Genomic DNA, 16,105 nt, shown 5'->3' on the forward strand with positions numbered 1-16,105 from the left:
ACCACTCCACCCTGGACTTGAACAGCATTTATGACCAGGTCCACCTCTACAAGGCAGCAGTCCCAACTTTTGCCAGAACCCTGAAGGACGTCACCCTCAACCGTAGCCCCAGCACCTCACGCAGGAGCAACAGAGCAACGGACGCCCCGTCCAGACCAGCGAGACACCCTCTCAGACCTGCAAGACTCCCTCCTAAAGGACCTACACCCAGACCACAGCATCACCAGCCACACCCCAACCAGCTAAGACCACCCCAAGCAAACCCTGGCCACACCCCCATATCAGACCTATGCCCCTTCTGCCCCTGCGGCAAGGACCTCAACATGACAGCAGGACATATGCCCAGGCCGTGAGCAGAGCAACAGGCCCAACCCCCACTATTACCCCCGGCCAAGCCGCATCCTGCGACCTAAGACGTATGTGTATCAGATGCTCAGCATGCTCTGCTTACACCTAGTGTGATGGTCCAAGCCTTTAACCACACGAAAACAACAGACACGATGGAACACAAGGCTTTTACTATCTCATCCTGGAATATACAAGGTCATCTGTCTTTGAGCATGAATCCAGACTTCATCAAAGAAATTGGAAGTACAGACATTGTCATCCTACAAGAAACATGGTATAAAGGAGACGGACCCATTGGTTGACGTCTTGGTTACAGAGAGCTGGTAGTCCCATCCACCAAACTACCAGGTGTGAAACAGGGAAGAGACCCAGGGGGGTATGCTAATTTGGTATAGAGCAGACCTAACCCACTCTATTGAATTAGTCAAAACAGTAACATTTTACATCTGGCTAGAAATTAATAAGGAAAAATATCCTCACGTGTGCTACCTATATCCCCCCCACTAGAATCCCCAAACTTTAACGATGACAGCTTCTCTATCCTAGAGGGGGAGATCAACAATTTCCAGGCCCAGGGACATGTACTTGTCTGTGGCAACCTACATGCCAGAACTGGACAAGAACCTGACACCCTCAGCACACAGTGGGACAAACACCTACCTGGAATTGACAGCATTCTCTCCCCCATATTCCCCCCTAGACACAACTACAAGAACATAACCAACAAAAAAACGGGTCATAACTCCTGCAGCTCTGTCGGACGCTGGGTATGTACATAGTCAATGGTAGGCTTTGAGGGGACTCCTATGGTAGGTACACACAGCTCATCTCTTGGCGGTAGTACTGTAGAGTACTTTATCACTGACCTCAACCCAGAGTCTCTTAGGGGTGTCAGTGGACTGACTGTGCACACTATCAGATCACAGCAGAATCACACTCTACTTGAACAGAGCTTTGCTCAGTCATGAGGCATCAAAGCCAAAGGTGCGGAATAATATTAAGACATGTTATAAATGGAAGGAAAGTAGTGTGGAACTCTACCAACAAACAATTAGGCAACAACAAATTCAATCCATTTCTAGACAATTTCCTGGACAAAATGTTTCACTGTAATAGTGACGGTCTAAACTTGGCAGTAGAAAATCTAAACAGTATATTTGACCTCTGCTTCCCTATCAAATCTAAACATTTCAAGCAGACAACTTAATTAACAACAATGACAAATGGGTTTGATAAAGAATGCAAAAAACCTAAGAAAGAAATTGAGAACTATTCTACCAAAAACATAGAGATCCAGAAAACCTGAGCCTACGGCTTCACTATGAAAAAATAAGGAACAGCACGTCAGAAATCATGTCAATGTAATTGAAGAATCCATAGAATATAACCACTTCTGGGAAAATTGGAAACAAACAACAACACAAATAATTATCTATCCAAAACGGAGATGTATGGATGAACCACTTCTCCATTCTTTTTGGCTCTATAACAAAGAACAAACAGCAAAAACATATGCCTGATCAAAAATAAATCCTAGAATCAACTATAAAAGACTACCAGAACTCACTGGATTCTCCAATTACATTGAATGAACTACAGGACAAAATAAAAACCCTCCAACCCAAAATGGCCTGTGGGGTTGATGGTATCCTAAATTAAATTATAAAATATACAGACCACAAATTCCAATTGGCTATACTTTAACATCATCCTCAGCTCGTGCATATTCCCCAATATCTGGAACCAAGGACCGATCACCCCAATCCACAAAAGTGGAGACAAATTTGACCCCAATAACTACCGTGGAATATGCGTCAACAGCAACCTTTGGAAAATCCTCTGCCTTATCATTAAGAGCAGACTCCTACATTTCCTCAGTGAAAACAATGTACTGGGGCTCTGTTCACAAACAGAGCCCCAGGACAGCAGCACAATTAGACCCAACCAAATCATGAGAAAGCAAAAAGATTATTTCTTGACACCTTGGAAAGAATTAACAAAAAAACAGCAAACTAGAATGCTATTTGGCCCTAAAGAAAGAGTACACAGTCGCAGAATAGCTGACCACTGTGACTGACCCAAAATTTAAGGAAATCGTTGACTATGTACAGACTCAGTGGGCATAGCCTTGCTATTGAGAAAGGCTGCCAAAGGCAGACCTGGCTCTCAAGAGAAGACAGGCTATGTGCACACTGCCCACAAAATGAGGTGGAAACTGAGCTGCACTTCCTAACCTCCTGTTAAATGTATGACCATATTAGAGACCCATATTTCCCTTAGATTACACACACCCACAAAGAAACTCCCATATCTATTGGGTGAAATACCACAGTGTGCCATTACAGCAGCCAGTGAAGAACAAACACCATTTTAAATTAAACCTATGTTTGTTTATTTATTTTTCCCCTTTTGTTCTTTGAACTATTTGCACATCATTACAACACTGTATATAAAACGTAATATGACATTTGACATGTCTTTTATTCTTTTGTAAGTGTAATGAGGGAGGGAGTGAGTGAGTGAGACCACGTGTATCTCTATCCTCACCTTGGCGTACTACTAGTGCGGGCTCTGTCACAACAGCAGGTGAATTACCATGAGCAACAGAGCACTCAAGGATTACCCTCATGTAGGATTACCACACCTTTTGTGTGTGTAATTGTGTGTTTAAGCGTGGGTAAATGTGTGTGTGTGTGTGTGTAGAGAGTGAGGCGACGTACAGCTAGCTATAAGCTGCTTTCCCCCATTTGAGCATTTTCTTCCGTTTTGTATGCATTGTGCCTCGAAAAGCCTTTCAAAATGTCATAGAGTTCCAACTACCCTCTAAAACACATCTCCACCATAGTTGTGCTGCTTTGCCTTTGGCACCGCCGTATTCTGTGTGTCAGGACAACGCAGGGAGTTGGAATGTCAATGTCATTTGATGAAGGCTACGGTACACACTGCAACGCATTGGAGTGAATCATGTAGCTAGAACTTTCCTCATTCTTCTCATCTTCCATTGTCCTCCAAGAGTTGCGAAGGACAGTGTCTGTCACATGTCCAGTTTGCTTTATTCGTGCATCTTGGTTGGAAAACGAGGTAGCGACAGTATGCCTTTTCCCCTGTGTGTGTGTGTGTGTGTGTGTGTCAGTCATCATGATGATAATACCACTCGGACGCTTTTATCCAAAATAACTTCCATTTTAGTATATACTGAGTGTACAAAACATTAGGAACACTTGCTCTTTTCGTGACATCGACCGACCAGGTGAATCCAGGTGAAAACTATGATCCCTTATTGTTAAATTCACTTCAATCAGTGTAGATGAAGGGGAGGAGACGGGTTAAAGAAGGATTTTTAAGTCTTAAGACAATTGGATTGTGTATGTTTGCCATTCAAAGGGTGAATGGGCAAGACAAAAGATTCAAGTGCCTTTGAACGGGGTATGGTAGTAGGTGCCAGGTGCACCGGTTTGAATGTGTCAACAACTGCAGCGCTACTGGGTTTTTCCACACGCAACAGTTTCCCGTGTGTATCAAGAATGGTCCACCACCCAAAGGACATCCAGCCAACTTGACACAACTGTGAGAAGCATTGGCGTCAACGTGTAGAGTCCATGCCCCGACGAATTGAGACTGTTTCTGAGGGCCGCAGGGGGGTGCAACTCAATATTAGGAAGGTGTTCCTAATGGTTTGTAGACTCGGTGTATGTGACCTCAGCAGGAATCGAACCCAAAACCCTGCCATTGCTAGCGCCACACGCTTTACCAACTGAGCCACACGGCACTTCCACTTCCTGTCCCTGTGTCTTCCAATGCAGGCCCAGACCTGCGGTGTCTATCTGTCCTGAGCTGCAGGCCCAGGTGTTACACTGCTACAAAGAGAACCAGCAGCAGACTCTCCACTGCTCCACCGTGGCCAAGGAGTACATGGATTGCATCCAAGCTGCCAAGAAGGTACGCAACTGTGTGTGTGTGTGTGTGTGGTCGACCGATTAATTAGGGCCGTTTTCATAACAATCGGAAATCGTTTTTTTGGGCGCCGATTTCCGATTATTTAAAAATAATAATAATAATTTTTGTTATACCTTTTAATTAACTAGGCAAGTCAGTTAAGAACACATTCTTATTTTCAATGACTGCCTAGGAACTGTGGGTTAACTGCCTTGTTCAGGGGCAGAACGACAGATTTTCACCTTGTCAGCTCAGGGGATCCAATCTTGCAGCTGTACAGTTAACTAGTCCAACGCTCTAACCATTGCACTCCACAAGTAGCCTGCCTGTTACGCAAATGCAGTAGAAGCCAAGGTAAATTGCTAGCTAGCATTAAACTTATCTTATAAAAAACAAATCATAATCACTAGTTATAACTACTGATCCAGTTTAGCAGGCAATATTAACCAGGTGAAATTGTGTCATTTCTCTTCAGTTCATTGCACGCAGAGTCAGGGTATATGCAACAGTTTGGGCTGCCTGGCTCATTGCGAACTAATTTGCCAGAAATGTACGTAATTATGACATACATTGAAGGTTGTGCAATGTAACAAGAATATTTAGACTAAAGGATGCCACCCGTTAGATAAAATACAGAACGGTTCCGTATTTCACTGAAATAATAAATGTTTGGTTTTCAAAATTATAGTTTCCGGATTCTATCATATTAATGACCAAAGGCTCATAATTCTGTGTGTTATTATGTTATAATGAAGTCTGATTTGATAGAGCAGTCTGACTGAGCAGCAGCAGGCCCGTAATCATTCATTCAAACAGCACTTTCGTGCATTTTGCCAGCAGCTCTTCGCAAGCACAGCGCTGTTTATGACTTCAAGCCTATCAGCCTAATGGCTGGTGTAACCAATGTGAAATGGCTAGCTAGTTAGCTGGGTGTGCGCTAATACTGTTTCAAACTTCACTCGCTTTTAGATTTGGAATAGTTATTCCCCTTGCGCTGCAAGGACCTCGGCTTTTGTGGAGTGAAGGGTAACGATGCTTCGAGTCTGGCTGTTGTCAATGTGTTCCTGGTTCGAGCCCAGGTAGGGGAGAGGGATGGACGCTATACTGTTACACTGGCAATACTATAGTGCCTATAAGAACATCCAATAGTCAAAGGTATATGAAATACAAATGGTATAGAGAGAAATAGTCCTATAAATACTATATTAACTACAACCTAAAACCTCTTACCTTGGAATATTGAAGTCTCATGTTAAAAGGAACCACCAGCTTTCATATGTTCTCATGTTCTGAGCAAGGAACTTAAACGTTAGCTTTTTTACATGGCACACATTTTTACATGGCACATATTACTTTCTTCTCCAACACTTTGTTTTTGCATTATTTAAACCAAATTGAACATGTTTCATTATTTATTTGAGGCTAAATTGATTTGATTGATGTTTTATATTAAGTTAAAATAAGCGTTAATTCAGTATTGTTGTAATTGTCATTATTACAAATAAAAAAATAGTCCGATTAATCGGTATTGGCTTTTTTGGTCCTCCAATAATCGGTATCGGTGTTGAAAAATCATAATCGGTCAACCTCTAGAGTGTGTGTGGCAGGGTGTGCTCTTCAGCTGTGCGTATGCATGCACTGGAGGGGTGTGTGTGTATTAACTAGTTTCTATCCATGTTTCCCTCAAACCATTCTAGAATCATGTTTTCATAGTGTGTGCCTTTCCCTAAAAATCCAAGAAGTGTTTTTTTACTTGCATTTTCCAATGTTGAGTTATACTATTGAATACTGGAGTGTTGTGAAGGCTTAGGAGATGCATCGTCAATACAGAGCATGTCAGTATAATGAACTATGTGGTACAGGCATTATCAAAACTACATTTTACCAAATCGATTAACTTCACAGACGAATAAGCCACTTTATCGTTGACTGTAAATGCATTTGCATCATTTGAGCATTTTTTTTATGTGCTGGTTCGAAGTCTCCAACTGTGCGCTGTGTTTTGGAACAATTTGATAGTGAAATGACACTTATTAGCATGGTAAAATCCATTTTGGCACTCTGTGCTTTTGAAATGCATTCTTTTCTCAGCCAATTCTATTCAGAAAGCATTTCAACAACATCGCGTTCCTCCTCAAAGTGCTCATATCTCCACTTCTTTCCATCAAAACCAAATAATGAATCAACCAATTTGCACATTGTTATTGGGACTAAAAAGCACTGATTTACTTCCAGGAAAAGATAAAAGAAACCAAACAACAATGGCTGCATTTGACGGTTTAAACTGACAATAAAGCAAAGGAAAGCACACAAAAAAAGGCAATCAGTCATTTTTAGCTTGTATCAAAAGACCCATTCTGGATATTGAGATGAGAGTAGTTGTATTTTTGAAAAGGCTGTGTGTGTTTTTGTGTTATTGAGTGTTTTGAAGGAGTAGAAGCATGTTTAATACAAGCTGCTAGTTTAATTCCCGATTTCAGTATGGCATAACATTGAACGTGAAAGAGAGTGAGGGAAATTAAGACCGGGAGAGAGGCCTCAACCCTAATCAAAGATGAAATCTCTGTCTCTGACTCTGTCTCACCTCATGGAATGAGGGAGCGGGAGGAGTATTGGCACTGAAAGCTTGGCTGCTGCAGTCCTATCTGGCTGTTAGCCAATAGGAATTGGCTTGGCGCCCACACGACCCTTGCGGGATGAAAAAGTAGCGATTCTCATCCCCGACCACTCACTCACTGACTCACCATATCGTAATGGGAGACGAATGAGGTTTTCACCATGGACAGTGGAGTAAGCCCAGATGTTATGTTATGGGGATGTATGACTTGGTTAGGGAGAAGATAATAGTGATTTCTATGTTGATATTCTCAACTGAACTGCACAGCAGAATACTGTTACTGTAGTGACCTGTTGAAGGACATGGCAAGTTGGAAGCCAAATTACGTGTTGTCAAAGTGTGTGGCTTTATACAAAGTTTGAATAGTGCAGAGCAATGTACTGTAGCATTGCATATCATCTCTCTCTCGCTCTCCCTCCTCTCTCTCTTTCTCCATTTCCTCTCTTTCTCACCTTCCCAATTTGTCCTCCAGCTCTGATCCACCAATTTTTGGACCTCCTTGCCTCTGTCACTTTTCATCAATCTCTTCTCCTCCACTTCCCTCCCTCCTGATAAAGAAAAAACCTTTTCCGCTGTCCATCCCACCACACTTTGTCACATTAGTGAGTACATTAGCTTCGATTCGCTGCACCACCCACCAAGACATTCCCATTAGGCCTTGGCTAGGCTAGGTTCGCAAGTCTGTCTCCTGTTCTCAGTCATTTGAATGGTTCAGCAGCGTATGTTAGCTAAAGCTAACGTGTTAGCTGAGCTAAGGTGCTGGCTCTCAGGCCCTTGGGGGTAACCAAGCTGCCATTCAGCTTTCGACCCAGTTGTCCCCATTTTCAACATGGCGTCATGCTTGAGTTGGGCTATCTTCATTGCCGGTGGTACAGTAGCTCCCTTGTGTTCTCATCCATTTTTGGGAGAGGATAGTAAGTGATTGAGTGGAGGAAAGAATGATTATTGGGGGCAGTCGAAGGCCCCCCTGACACACACTATTCATTTTGGAACTTTTTTTTTGTCTAGTCTTAGTAATTATGACTTAAATGTCATTTTTTGTCATTTTAATTATGATTTAGTCAGGTTATTGTCAAAAACAGTCGCCATTTTAGTCAAATCACATTCGTATCGCCTCATTATACAACAGGTTGGTCTAATCTTGAATGCTGATTGGTTAAAACCACATTCTTGCCAGTGTCTATTTCACAAGTTACCACCGGCTAAATCTATGACGTTAAAATGCCTATTTTCATCCAACTGCACAATCCAATGTCTCATCAGCCCAGCCAAGCAATTTATAAACTTGATCTCCACTATAAAAAGCATCTAGACATGATCTCACATTTATTATAGACTAACATTTAGTTTTCAACAGTGGAGATATGTATAAACCTTGCTGTCGGTCTCTCTGACATTTGCAGTATTGTTTCAATATTCAAATTCGATCTCCAGCTGTCCCATGGTAATGAACGTGTCGGGACGAGACAAACAGGCAGGCAGCGTTTCTCAGCCAGTCTAAATCATGAATCAGCTGGCATCATTTTATGGATATATACAAAGAAATGTCAATTGTAAAAATGTAAAACGAAACAAAGTGCAGCTAGTTTGCAATCTTTCCAGCTTCAGTTTGAAGTGATTGTGTTACTGTGTTGTTGGCTAGCTCCTCTGAACAACAGTGTCCTGACGAGTGAGCACATTTTCTATTCCAGGAGGAATCGCGCCTCATTAGCTCATTGTTACCCAAATAAATGTCTCTACAAAACAGCTTAAGCAACTGCTGCTATTTTTTTTTTTTAATTGACCTTTTTTTTTTACCTTTTTTTTTCTCCCCAATTTCGTGGGATCCAATTGTTAGTAGTTACTATCTTGTCTCATCGCTACATATTAAGCAAATGTTGCTACTTTAAAAAAATTATATATATTTTACCCCCTTTTTCTCCCCAATTTCATGGTATCCAATTGTTAGTAGTTACTATCTTGTCTCATCGCTACAACTCTTGTACGGGCTCGGGAGAGACGAAGGTCGAAAGCCATGCGACCTCCGAAACACAACCCAACCAAGCCGCACTGCTTAACACAGCGTGCATCCAACCCGGAAGCCAGCCGCACCAATGTGTCGGAGGAAACACGGTGCACCTGGAGACCTGGTTAGCGTGTACTGCGCCCGGCCCCTCACAGGAGTCACTAGTGCGCGATGAGACAACCCGGACGACGCTAGGCCAATTGTGCGTCGCCCCATGGACCTCCCGGTCGCGGCCGGCTGCGACAGAGCCTGGGCTCAAACCCAGAGTCTCTGGTGGCACAGCTAGCACTGCGATGCAGTGCCTTAGACCACTGCGCCACCCGGGAGGCCCAAATGCTGCTACTTTGCTGTTATTCTGTCTGACGTGACTGTTCGTTGTAGTTGGCTAGCTAGCAAGCAAGGGATAAGAACGTTGCCAGCCAGTATAGCAATGGAACATTTTAGAACGAATGACTGGACTATATCTTGTGGAAGGATGAAATAGTATGAATAAATTCATCCAAATAACGTTTTTAATTTAAAAAAAAAATTATTTAATATGTTGGTAATGCCCTCAAAGCCGGTGTTTGGACGAAATATTGGACTTTGTCTCGGGCCGAACAACACCCGTGCCAATATATCCTCCAAACACTGGCTTCTCGGGCATTATCACTTAATTAACCTATAGCAGACATAATCATTGACTTCCGTGTCCACAGACATACATAGCCTTGTCCGACCAACACATTTTTCTGCATAATATCATATCTTCCCTACAGCATAAATATGACAAACATATGTAATAATAATATATTAATCTATAACAATTATCTGTCCACGTAAATTCCTAATTCATCCTACATAGATATATTGCACAGAGATCATTTTGTCTAATTTCGTTTCAGTCCAAATGAAATTAAAAATATTTTTTGTTTAGTTGTAGTTTTTTTCTGGGTCTATTAAGTCAGTTAGTCTTGTCAATTTCCACTGAAAAATAGGTCATATTTTAGTAACTAATTTTGTTGACGAAATTAACACTGCTGGCACATTCCGGGCTGCCTGACATGGTTAGTGCTTGGATGGGGGATCAAGTGGAGAACTGCTGTATTTATGGTTACAGCGTCTAAGGAACTGCATCTCGGTGCAAGAGGTGTCACTATAGTACCTGGTTCGCATCCAGGCTGTATCACATCAGGCCGTGATTGGGAGTCCCATATGGCGGCACACAATTGTCCCAGCGTCGTCCGGGTTTGGCCAGAGTAGGCCGTCATTGTAAATAAGAATTTGTTCTTAACTGACTTGCCCAGTTAATTGTCATGTATTTGTAGTCCTCTACAGAAGATGTATATAATACAACAAAGTTGTCAGCTAAGATAGTGAAAATCTTCCACTCTACCTTTCTTCGGCAGTTACCAGGCCAACAAGTGCACAATTGTCCAACTTGTTTGAGGTAATGTGTTTCAGGGTTCAGGGTTCAGTCCGCTGGCATTATTTGTATGGCGTTCGTATTTTTTGTCAACGGTATTCCACCTCCGGGTGGATGGTGATAAAAGCTAAATACTCAGTAAAGCCACAGGTCTGTTGATAGTTTAAGCATACAAACCCCTCCTATCCCTATAAACACGGATGCTTAATAGTTTGCTGGTGTAGGTGGGTACAGGTCAATGTTCTCTCCAATTCAATTACATTAACACTGTGGTGCAAATGGTGCTCTGTTACCGAACAGAACTTGTATTGATGTCCTAACTCTCTTCAGCCACTTAACGTACCTGCAGCAATTATTAGGTTGGAAAGACTTGGGATGTTAAATGAATTGTCCCAGCCAAATACTTAATCTGAGCCCTCTCATTTAAACCATGCCATCTAATCATCCCATAACTGGAAATGGGTTCCAAAAACTTCTCACCTGTCCAACTCAATATGCGGTGAGCATTCTCTCACAAAATGGCTGCCAAGCTGCGTCACCCAGTTGGTGTCTACAAAGCTGGGCAGCCATTTTGGAGGTGACTCATCCCCACGGAGTGATACAGATCGTGAGTTACAAAAACCATTGCCTTCGGTGCAATTTCATAATATAACATTAGTTGCAGACAAAACAGTAGGCGTATAATTTTGTATATATATTTTTTGGGCTGAAGTGCTAGAAAAAGTAAAAACATTGCACTCTTTTCAGCTAAATGCATCCAACTAAAGAGAAACGGCAACGTTGGACACAGCTATCTTCTGCTTTTGTGGTGGGCAACAATGTGTCGCTCGACACTCAAGCTCTCTCAGCATTGAAAACTTTGCCTGATAACTTTGGAGCTCTTTTGATAATTATTCTTTGGAGTGTTTAAGATATTTTAAAGTGGCCTCTTTCTTCACTACTCAGGCATGTTGAAAAGAAGGCTTACTACAAAATAAACGCTTCTTTTTCATCTCTTTGTCCGATTGATGTTTCCTCCATTCTGTGGACGTCTTTGAGTTCGTTCTGAAGGTTTGGACTGTCTGTCTGCTTCTGCTTGCCTGTCCGATGTCTGTAACTATCTCAAATTGTGTATTTATGCCTTTCTCTTTGCTTGTCATTATCTCCATCTCTCTGTTCATCCCATTTCCTGTCACTGTGCTCTTTTATGTCATTGACAGACCTGTGATGATGAGGGCCTTGTCCCCCTTTTCCTCCTCCGCCCCCTCCCCTCTCTGTTCCATCCACAAAAGACAGAGAGGGCAATCCCGTGACGACCCTTCATGTGCCCAGCATTTCAAGTGTTTCCCGTCGGTCGGTTATTGTCATGCATATGAGACCTTCTCATGGTGTGGGTCACAGGGAAATGTCAGTGGACCAAGGCGGTGGCTTATCGTTTCTTCCTCACATGAACCCTAGAGCGGCCATTTTTTTTTTTTTTTGTCTGCTCGTTGCTTTTCTGAAAGCTGGGGAGACGGCGTCTTTTATGTTGTTCTTATTTCATGTGTCAGTGGGAGAGGTGCAGTCTTTTTTCTTTGTATTGGTTTTTACCTTCCCCAATGATGGGTGTGTGCATGTGCGTGCGTTTGTGTATACTTGTGCGCGTGCCTCAACCTCGGCAAAGTAAAACTCATATTCAAGAACGTCCTTTTTAAATTCATCACTTTAGCAAGAGGCGTGTAGAACTCCTCCATAGTCAACGGCTAGCATAAACAGCACTTATGAAGCATGCTAATGCTAACGGCGAGGCCTTTTGAAACCCCATCAGCTGCAGGTGGCAACGTCTGTCTATTTCACACACTTAACCCTTCACCTCTCTCCTGAATACAGCGTTTCAACACCGTTTACAGAATGTGATTGTATCTGTAGTATGGAGCTGGATAAGTGGGTTTCCCAGTGCCACTCAGTATCTACTGTCATTAGGTGGGTGTGTGGGTTTCCCAGTGCCACTCAGTATCTACTGTCATTAGGTGGGTAAGTGGGTTTCACAGTGCCACTCAGTATCTACTGTCATTAGGTGGGTAAGTGGGTTTCACAGTGCCACTCAGTATCTACTGTCATTAGGTGGGTGTGTGGGTTTCCCAGTGCCACTCAGTATCTACTGTCATTAGGTGGGTAAGTGGGTTTCACAGTGCCACTCAGTATCTACTGTCATTAGGTGGGTAAGTGGGTTTCACAGTGCCACTCAGTATCTACTGTCATTAGGTGGGTAAGTGGGTTTCCCAGTGCCACTCAGTATCTACTGTCATTAGGTGGGTAAGTGGGTTTCACAGTGCCACTCAGTATCTACTGTCATTAGGTGGGTAAGTGGGTTTCACAGTGCCACTCAGTATCTACTGTCATTAGGTGGGTAAGTGGGTTTCACAGTGCCACTCAGTATCTATTGTCATTAGGTGGGTAAATGGGTTTCCCAGTGCCACTCAGTATCTACTGTCATTAGGTGGGTAAGTGGGTTTCACAGTGCCACTCAGTATATACTGTCATTAGGTGGGTAAGTGGGTTTCCCAGTGCCACTCAGTATCTACTGTCATTAGGTGGGTAAGTGGGTTTCACCATGCCACTCAGTATCTACTGTCATTGGGTGGGTAAGTGGGTTTCCCAGTGCCACTCAGTATCTACTGTCATTGGGTGGGTAAGTGGGTTTCCCAGTGCCACTCAGTATCTATTGTCGTTAGGTGGGTAAATGGGTTTCCCAGTGCCACTCAGTATCTACTGTCATTAGGTGGGTAAGTGGGTTTCACCATGCCACTCAGTATCTACTGTCATTGGGTGGGTAAGTGGGTTTCCCAGTGCCACTCAGTATCTACTGTCATTGGGTGGGTAAGTGGGTTTCCCAGTGCCACTCAGTATCTACTGTCATTAGGTGGGTAAGTGGGTTTCACAGTGCCACTCAGTATATACTGTCATTAGGTTGAAGTGGGTTTCCCAGTGCCACTCAGTATCTACTGTCATTGGGTAGGTAAGTGGGTTTCCCAGTGCCACTCAGTATCTACTGTCATTGGGTGGGTGTGTGGGTTTCCCAGTGCCACTCAGTATCTACTGTCATTAGGTGGGTAAGTGGGTTTCACAGTGCCATTCAGTATATACTGTCATTAGGTGGGTAAGTGGGTTTCACAGTGCCACTCAGTATATACTGTCATTAGGTTGAAGTGGGTTTCCCAGTGCCACTCAGTATCTACTGTCATTAGGTTGAAGTGGGTTTCCCAGTGCCACTCAGTATCTACTGTCATTAGGTGGGTAAGTGGGTTTCACAGTGCCACTCAGTATCTACTGTCATTGGGTGGGTAAGTGGCTTTCCCAGTGCCACTCAGTATCTACTGTCATTAGGTGGGTAAGTGGGTTTCCCAGTGCCACTCAGTATCTACTGTCATTAGGTAGGTAAATGGGTTTCACAATGCCACTCAGTATCTACTGTCATTAGGTGGGTAAGTGGGTTTCCCAGTGCCACTCAGTATATATAGTCATTAGGTGGGCAAGTGGGATGTTGGAACTAGCATGTATAATAATTGGCATTATTCAGGGGTGGGGATGGTGTAGACACAGTTATGGGGATATGAACACTCGTGCAGGTGTGTGTGTGTGTGCGCACACGCATCTCTGTGTGTTTGTGTTGAGACCCACCATTTTTGCCTCATCCAGGTAACCTGAATAGCTGGTCTGATTGAATAGGTCCAGACTTTTGCCGTGACCCAATAATATTTGTACACACCTCACCAGTGGCTTCCAACTCACCCATTAAGAAACCACTGCCCTCGGATGATAAAATAAATAGAACGATTAAAGTAAGTGACGGGGGGAGGAGAGAGAGCTGGATTTCTTAGTAGATGTTGAATAAAAAGAGAGTGGCGAGTTGACTTTAGGATTATGTGGATTTCCGGGATAGCTTCATGTAGGTGTTCCCTATGAGGTTATTCAAGGGTGAGTACAGTACCAGTCAAAGGTTTGGACACACCTACTCATTCAATGTTTATTTATTTTTTACTATTTTCTACATTGTAGAATAACAGTGAAGGCATCAAAACTATGAAATAACACATATGGAATCATGTAGCAACCAAAAATGTGTTAAACAAATCAAAATATATTTTAGATTCTTCAAAGTAGCCACCCTTTGCCTTAATGACAGCTTTGCACACTCTTGGCATTCTCTCAACCAGCTTCACCTGAAATGCTTTTCCAACCGTCTTGAAGGAGTTCCCACATAATATGAGAACTTGTTGGATGCTTTTCTGTCACTCTGCGGTCCAACTCATCCCAAACCATCTCAATTGGGTTGAGGTCAGGTCATCTGATGCAGCACTCCCATCACCGACAGTGTCACCAGCAAAGCACTATCACACCTCGTCCTCCATGCTTCACTGTGGGAACCAGACATGTCGGAGATACTCCGTTCACCTACTCTGTGTTTCACAAAGACATGGCTGTTGGAACCAAAAATCTAAAATTTGGGCTCATCAGACCAAAGGACAGATTTTCACCGGTCTAATGTCCATTGCTCGTGTTGCTTGGCTCAAGCAAGTCTCTTCTTCTTATTGTTGTTCTTTAGTAGTGGTTTCTTTGCAGCAATTCGACCATGAAGGCCTGATACACGCAGTTTCCTTTGAGCAGTTGATGTTGAGATGTGTCTCTTACTTGATCTCTGTGAAGCATTTATTTGGACTGCAATTTCTGAGGCTGGTAACTCCAATTAACTTATCCTCTGCAGCAGAGGTAACTCTGGGTCTTCCTGTGGCTGTCCTTCCTGTGGCTGCTTTCATCAAAGCTCTTGATGTTTTTTGCGACTGCACTTGAGGAAACGTTCAAAGTTCTTGACATTTTCCAGATTGACTGACCTTCATGTCTGAAAGTAATGATGGACTGTAATTTCTCTCTTCTTATTTGAGTTGTTCTTGCCATATTATGGACTTGGTCTTTTACCAAATAGGGCTATCTTCTGTATACGAACCCTAGCTTGTCACAACGCAACTGATCGGCTCAAACGCAATAAAAAATAAAGAAATTACACAAATTAACTTTTAACAAGGCACACCTGTTAATTGAAAAGTGTTCCAGGTGACTACCTCATGAAGCTGGTTGAGAGAATGCCAAGAGTGTGCAAAGCTACCATCAAGGCAAAGGGTGGCTACTTTGAAGAATCTCAAATATAAGATATTTTGATTAACACTTTTTTGGTTACTACATGACTCCATATCTGTTATTTCATCGTTTTTATGTCTTCACTATTTTCTACAATGTAGAATAACTTGTACTGCAGGTATAGATTTAGTTGTTCTTTTTTGATAAAAAATATTCCGAAACTACATATTATACTTCTGTATACTACTGTATACTCTTGTTTACTATCATTACATGTACTTGAATGGGTATGTATACAACTAGTTTTCTTCAAGGCCACAGCAGAGCTTGATTTTCTTCTCCAGCCCTCTACCATTCGTTCTTTCATTTGGTCTTTCGTTTGTTTGTTTGTTTTGTTTGTTCGTTTGTTTCGGTGTTTGTTCATTCAGTCATTCATTCAGTCATTTGTTAATTCTCTCCCCTTTCTCTATTCCCCTCCTCTGTATTCAGCCTTAACTCCATTGTTTCTCCATCTCATTCACAGTGGGTGTAGCAGTAACTTTACGAGTGGTATCAAACCAAGGATCACCATTCCATGAAAAACTGCAGTTCGGCTCATCTGTGGCCTAGTGGCTAGTGCTAACACAAGGCCTCAAATGTGTGTGTTCTTGCGTGGCATGAGTGCATCCATGCATGTGCATTGTGTGTATGAACACTACAG

General features: G+C 42.7%; 1 protein-coding gene across 1 annotated transcript in view; it reads left to right on the plus strand.

Moving 5' to 3' along the window:
• Positions 1-16,105, plus strand: part of LOC139370757 (MICOS complex subunit mic25a-like) — a 61,564-nt gene that overhangs the window by 35,606 nt on the left and 9,853 nt on the right. Inside the window, exon 7 of the mRNA XM_071110448.1 lies at positions 4,152-4,287. Coding sequence (XP_070966549.1) covers positions 4,152-4,287 — 136 coding nt within the window. The remainder of the gene's footprint in view (positions 1-4,151; positions 4,288-16,105) is intronic.

Source organism: Oncorhynchus clarkii, chromosome 17, assembly GCF_045791955.1.
Source record: "Oncorhynchus clarkii lewisi isolate Uvic-CL-2024 chromosome 17, UVic_Ocla_1.0, whole genome shotgun sequence".
NCBI lineage: Eukaryota > Metazoa > Chordata > Actinopteri > Salmoniformes > Salmonidae > Oncorhynchus > Oncorhynchus clarkii.